Source organism: Salmo salar, chromosome 07, assembly GCF_965601325.2.
Source record: "Salmo salar chromosome 07, fSalSal1, whole genome shotgun sequence".
In the NCBI taxonomy this organism is placed as follows: Eukaryota; Metazoa; Chordata; class Actinopteri; order Salmoniformes; family Salmonidae; genus Salmo; species Salmo salar.
The window spans coordinates 54,760,969-54,768,520 of NC_138297.1; the positions used below are offsets into that span (position 1 = coordinate 54,760,969).

General features: G+C 42.9%; 1 gene segment (V, D, J or C); it reads right to left on the reverse strand.

Annotated features, from left to right (window-relative positions):
* Positions 1-1,269: 1,269 nt before the first annotated feature.
* On the reverse strand, positions 1,270-7,093 carry LOC145880047 (Ig kappa chain V region K29-213-like). The segment is given in 2 exon segments: positions 1,270-3,849; positions 6,822-7,093. Coding segments are annotated over 2 exon segments (399 nt in total).
* Between the last annotated feature and the right edge of the window lie 459 nt (positions 7,094-7,552).

Consider the following 7,552-nt stretch of genomic DNA (forward strand, 5'->3'; position numbering starts at 1 on the left):
CAGCTCTGACGACTGTTGACTGGCGGGCAGCTCTGACGATGACTGTTGACTGGCGGGCAGCTCTGACGATGACTGTTGACTGGCGGGCAGCTCTGACGATGAATGTTGACTGGCGGGCAGCTCTGACGATGACTGTTGACTGGCGGGCAGCTCTGACGATGACTGTTGACTGGCGGGCAGCTCTGACGATGACTGTTGACTGGCGGGCAGCTCTGACGATGACTGTTGACTGGCGGGCAGCTCTGACGATGACTGTTGACTGGCGGGCAGCTCTGACGATGACTGTTGACTGGCGGGCAGCTCTGACGATGACTGTTGACTGGCGGGCAGCTCTGACGATGACTGTTGACTGGCGGGCAGCTCTGATGATGACTGTTGACTGGCGGGCAGCTCTGATGATGACTGTTGACTGGCGAGGCTGGGTTGACGCACTTGTAGCCTGGTGCGTGGTGCTGGTACTGGGCTTACCAGATTATGTACACGCACCTCCAGGCTAGTGCGGGGAGCGGGAACAGGACGAGTCGGACTGGGTTGACGCACTTCCGGGTCCGCACGAGAGACAGGAGCTGGAAACCCAGGGCTATGGAGGCGCACAGTCGGTCTCGATCTTACCTCCTGCACAACCCGTCTTGGCTGGATGGAACTAGTAGCCCTGTACGAGCGGGGTGCCCGTACAGGGCAGACTGGGCTGTGCAGGGGCCTGATGGTAGCCGTGCGTAGAGCGGGAGTTGGGTAGCCTGGTCCTCGGAGGCGTACCGGCGACCAGATGCGCTGCGCAGGCATCCTCCTACCAGGCTGGATGCCCGCTCTAGCACGGCACCTGCGAGGGGCTGGAATAACGCGCACCGGACTGTGCGTGCGTATAGGTGAGATAGTGCGCTCCTCAGCGAAACATAGCGCTCTCCACCCCATACGCTCCTCCATATAACCACGGGTAGCTGGCTTCCGGCTCTTCTTACGCCTAGCCAAACTACCCGTGTGCCCCCCCAAAAAAATTTCTTGGGGGTGCCTCTCGTGCTTCTCCTTCAGCGCGTACTTGGCCTCGTACCACCGCCTCTCTGCCTTGGCTGCCTCAATTTCCCACTGCGGGCGTCGATAATCCCCAGCCTGGTGCCAAGGTCCGGCCCCGTCCAGAACTTCCTCCCAGGTCCATTTCTCCCGCCAGTCCAACTCGAATTCCCTCTGCTCCTTCTTCTGCTGCTTGGTCCTTGAGTGGTGGGTGATTCTGTCTCGGTTGTTGTCGGTGAATGAGGACCAAAACGCAGCAGGTACGTGAATGCTCATCTTGATTTTTAATTATCTTCAAAACGAACGTACAAAATAACAAAACACGAACGATCAACAAAAACAGTCTGGTAAGGCACAAGGCGAAACACAGAACAATCACCCACAAATAACACATACAAACACACCCTAATATATGGGACTCTCAATCAAAGGCAGATAGACAACACCTGCCTTCAACTGAGAGTCCCAACCCCAATCAACCAAACATAGAAACACACACACTAGACTAACCCTAGAATTAACTAAACATAAACCAAAACCCGGAAATACTAAATCAAACACCCTTTACACAAACACAACACCCCGAACCACATAAAACAAATACCCTCTGCCACGTCCTGACCAAACTACAAAAACAATTAACCTTATACTGGCCAGGACGTGACAAGATACTACAATGTTAACAGATTAACAGGAGAGGTGTAGATACTACAATGTTAACAGATTAACAGGAGAGGTCTAGATACTACAATGTTAACAGATTAACAGGAGAGGTCTAGATACTACAATGTTAACAGATTAACAGCAGAGGTCTAGATACTACAATGTTAACAGATTAACAGCAGAGGTCTAGATACTACAATGTTAACAGATTAACATGAGAGGTCTAGATACTACAATGTTAACAGATTAACAGCAGAGGTCTAGATACTACAATGTTAACAGATTAACATGAGAGGTCTAGATACTATAATGTTAACAGATTAACAGGAGAGGTGTAGATACTACAATGTTAACAGATTAACAGCAGAGGTCTAGATACTACAATGTTAACAGATTAACAGGAGAGGTCTAGATACTACAATGTTAACAGATTAACAGGAGAGGTCTAGATACTACAATGTTAATAGATTAACAGAAGAGGTGTAGATACTACAATGTTAACAGATTAACAGGAGATGTCTAGATACTACAATGTTAACAGATTAACAGGAGAGGTCTAGATACTACAATGTTAACAGATTAACAGGAGAGGTCTAGACACTACAATGTTAACAGATAAACAGCAGAGGTCTAGATACTACAATGTTAACAGATTAACAGGAGAGGTCTAGATACTACAATGTTAACAGATTAACAGGAGAGGTCTAGATACTACAATGTTAACAGATTAACAGCAGAGGTGTAGATACTACAATGTTAACAGATTAACAGGAGAGGTCTAGATACTACAATGTTAACAGATTAACAGCAGAGGTCTAGATACTACAATGGTAACAGATTAACAGGAGAGGTCTAGATACTACAATGTTAACAGATTAACAGGAGAGGTCTAGACACATGCAGTAGATGGTACTCCTTATTCATTTTTTCTTGGACAGTTTTTTACCTGTTTGATTTATAGACTCATAATGACAGTAAACTGATGTTATTGAACATGTCATCGATATCTTGGACTCTCACCAATGTGATCACACCTACATTAAGCTAAATTTGTTTTACAAGATCCACATAATATAACCAGTATCACATCATCAACATGGTCATAGAGTCTTCTATACCTCCAACCCCCTGGGAACAGAGTGAACATCTGGTGACTGTGCTGCTCTATTCTGGAACAAGCAGAACCACACAGTCCTGTCTATGTAAATCTCAGTTTCACTCCCACAGCTACCAGTCTAGAAATTTAACAGTTTCACAGCCTGAAATACCCTGGACTGGGACAGATATGAGGGAGTGACTGGTTTTAACCTCTATGGTGGATTCAGTGAAGTTACAATAACAGATATTCCATCACATAATTAATGACAGATAAAACATATATTATTCAAACATGTTTCATGTTTGAGCCCAGCATCATGTCTCAGTCACAGATGTAACAGTCAGTAACCTGCTCATCAAAACAGGCAATATAATGCTAGATGATCACATGACATATTTGGTTGTGAGATTCATATGGGGATTCGATTTATGGTGCTGATGCAACGTCACAATTGTTTCTTTTTTACATCTGTGGATCTGACTCTGATTATGAAGAGGTAATGTGTGTTTTAAAACTTCATGTAACTTTTACAAGTGAACTTCACAACCATGACAATTATTCACAAGTATGATGAGGATGATGGGGAACATGTGATCTGAATGATGCTTTGTAAACATACTCAAAGTTGACATCCTCTACTGATCAGCGTTCCATGTCACTGTCTCTTCCCCCTCAGCACCTGCAGTAGGTCCCAGCTGTAGAAGTACAGTCACTGTGCAGTCTGACTGAGGGAGGTTTTTGTACGACTCTGTATCACTGTGTGAACACCCAGACACTGTTGGGGTAGTGTAAACTCTGACAGTAGTAATCTCCTGCATCTTCAGCCTGGACTCCACTGATGGTCAGAGTGAAGTCACTCCCAGATCCACTACCACTGAATCTAGATGGAGTCCCAGACTGAAGTTTTGTAGCATAGTAAATAAGGAGTTTAGGAGCTCCTCCAGGTTTCTGCTGGTACCAGGCTAAGAGATTATTAGAATACACATTACTGCTGGTTTTACAGTTCAGAGAGACTGTCTGTCCTGGGAGAACAGCTTTCACTGTAGGAATTTGAGTCACAGTGTACTGTCCTCTGGATTCTGAAACAGAGAATAAAAACATTTATATGAGTGAAGTATTACATTTAGTAATCAATCATTTTGAAAGAAATAGTAACATTGATATACATGTTGATAGTGTACATTCAATTAATTAAAAAAATTCTAACCTTGGAAGCAGAAAGCAAGTGTCCAGATGAATATGGTGATAAAAGTCATGGTTGTTGTGGATTCTGTTGTCATGAAGGACAGCTCTCAGTCATGAAGTGTTAAACTCACAGGGCTATAAACACTACCAGACCACTGAAGCATGTGCTGTCTATGCAAAGTGTCCTCTCTATGCAAATTTACTTTTTTTGGTCCTACTAGGAAACTGTAGTCATTTTTATTATTATTTTCTTTTTTTTCAGACTACAAATAATGTGTATTACTGCACTTAATTTATGTTGAAAAAAGGGAGAGGGATGAAAAATGTTCCTAAAATAAAATCAACAAATATCTATGTACTCCATAGGTCAAAGTCACCTGTCAAATCAGGTCCCTCCCTACACAGTCTCAGGAGGCAGGCAGGGAGAAACATCTTCAAACAATATTCCCTGCAATGCTTCGGCTGTTAATTCCTGAAGACCCAAAAACCTTTCAGCTGCAGATACAATTATGTCCAGTTTCTAGGATTTCTTGTTTGTTTGGGCAGTACAATTTATCACCTGCACAATAAACGCGTCAACGTCCACCTTCTTCAGGATCAGTGTATCAGGATCCCTCAATGTCATTCTCAGGCTCTGGGGCATCCACTGCCATAGCTTCCTCAGCTCAACTCCTACAACTATTTCCACCGCCTCCGTGTAGGAGACCTGTTGAAGAGGTTTGTGTGAGCAGCAGCATTGTAAAGGTTGGGGCTGATTGTCCAGGCAATCATGGCTCTGATTGGTAAACTAGGTTTAACTGGGCTAAATTAGAGTCTGGCAAGGTGCTGGAAGGTTCTAGCAGGACAGAGGTCTTGCTCTTGACAGAAACTCACGTTGTTTTAGGGGCTTATAACTTTGTTAATCCATCTCAATAAATATGGTTGAATAATTGCTTGAAATTCATTACCTGACAGAGGGATCTTACAGAGACTGGGGTTTTTGTTCTGAAATGATGTGAGACACTGTTGTTGCACAGAGTCCATTCAACGTATCATGTGACATGTAAAGGCAATGTTAACATATGAACTACAGCACAATAGGAGGAATAATAATGCAATCTGGACCTATGGGTGTTATCACTTAAGGAATGATTTAACATGAGGGTGGATGAGTTGACATTATAGTCAGCATCACTGATATATTTAGCTCAGAGTATTTTAGTTCAGTCAGTGTTCCATGTCACTGTCTCTTCCCCCTCAGCACCTGCAGTAGGTCCCAGCTGTAGCAGTACAGTCACTGTGCAGTCTGACTGAGGGAGGTTTTTGTACGGCTCTGTATCACTGTGTGAACACCCAAGCACTTACAAGGTGTCAGCCTGGACTCAACACACATCTTCCCACTACACTCGGCTCTTCTCCTTCTTCCTCACTGTCCACAATCACATCTATCTGTTCTATGTAAATGTCAGTTTCATTCCCACAGCTACCAGTCTAACAGTTGAACGGTTTCACTGTCTGAAATACCCTGGACTGGCCAGATGTGAGGGAGTGACTGGTTTTAACCTCTATGGTGGATTCAGGGAGGGAGACGTAACAGATATGCCACCATGTAATTGATGACAGATAATATGTCTGTTTGAGCCCAGCGTCATGTCTCATTCACAGATCTTACAGTCAGTAACCTGCTCATCAAAACAGTTAATATTATGCTAGATGATCACATCAATATTTGGTTGTGAGGTTCATATGGGGATTGTATCTAATGGTGCTGATGCTGATGTAACATCACTTTCTTTTTCTTTACTTCTCTACATGGTATTGTGGGTATTTAAGCACTTCAAATAACTTTTGGAGGTCCACTACAATGATGATGATGATGATGATGAGTAACATGTGATCTGAGTGATGCTTTCTAAACATATTCAAAGTTGACTTCACTAATCAGTGTTCCATGTCACTGTCTCTTGTACGACAGAACATCAGGTTGTTTTAGTGGGTTATGATCATGTTATATGATCTCAGTAAATATTGTTGAATCTTAGCATGAAATTCACTACCTGACTGAGGGACCTAACAGAGACTGGGATACTTATTCTGAAGTAATCTGAGACATTATTTGACATAGATGGAGTCCGTTCAATTTAGTGTCTGAAATGTTAATAAAATGATTGTTAGCCATAGCAAAAGGGACGGACTATTTATGTCGTCTGGACATATAGGTGTCACTTCAGGAATGCTTTAAAGGTGGATAAGTGTACATTATAGTCAGCATCACTGATATATTTAGCTCAGAGTATTTTAGTTCAGTCAGTGTTCCATGTCACTGTCTCTTCCCCCTCAGCACCTGCAGTAGGTCCCAGCTGTAGCAGTACAGTTACTGTGCAGTCTGACTGAGGGAGGTTTTTGTACGGCTCTGTATCACTGTGTGAACACCCAGACACTGTTGGGGTTGTGTAAACTCTGACAGTAGTAATCTCCTGCATCTTCAGCCTGGACTCCACTGATGGTCAGAGTGAAGTCACTCCCAGATCCACTACCACTGAATCTAGATGGAGTCCCAGACTGAAGTGATGTAGCTGTGTAAATAAGGAGTTCAGGAGCTCCTCCAGGTTTCTGCTGGTACCAGGCTACATAGACATTAGCATGCACATCACTGCTGGTTTTACAGTTCAGAGAGACTGTCTGTCCTGAGACAACAGCTTTCACTGTAGGAGTCTGAGTCACAGTGATCTGTCCTCTGGATTCTGAAACAGAGAATAAAAAAGTTTATATAAATGAAATACTACATACAGTAATTCATAATTCTGAATAGAAATAGTAACATTGATAGACATGTCGACGGTGTAGATTGAATTCATTTTCAACAAAACATTCTGAAAATGTTAACCTTGAAAGCAGAAAGCAAGTGTCCAGATGAAGATGGTGATAAAAGTCATGGTTGTTGTGGGTTCTGTTGTCATGAAGGACAGCTCTCAGTCATGAAGTGTTAAACTCACAGGGATATAAATGCTCTTAGAGCAGCAGGGAAGATGCATTATGCAAATTAATGTTTCAAATCTATTTCAGGTTCCAAGTAGTATCCCATCAGAATATATTTTGGCTTGGTTGAGCTTTCTTTTATAATAATTAGGTGGGTGCTTAAATTTGTCCTATTTCAAACATGTACACTTGTGTTTTATGGCCATGTGTGAATTGTAAATGTGTTTTTTTGCATATCCCAACTCCCCTTGAGTCATCCTTGGAGAGTAGGTTTGAGACCAGGGTCTGCAGTGCCATGCTCAAGGTACCTTGTCGACCCAGATATTCAAAATCGTGACCTTTCAGATACTGGCCCAACACTCTAACCGCTAGCTACCTACTGCCCCTTTTATAAAATCAAACAGCAACTGTATACTTGGATAACTAATGTATGGCAACTTTTATGTCACACCACCATTATATTTTGATTCTGATGATGATCAGATATAATGAACTGTCTGTTCACTCATGCTTGGTCTCTGATGTAAGTTCCTCTAATCAGTTAGTGAACACTTCTCTAAACTAAAGCAGGTAGGATTCCTCTGGTAGTGTTGTCTGTCCTCTGTGACTTTACCACCACTGTTAAATCTGAGATCAACA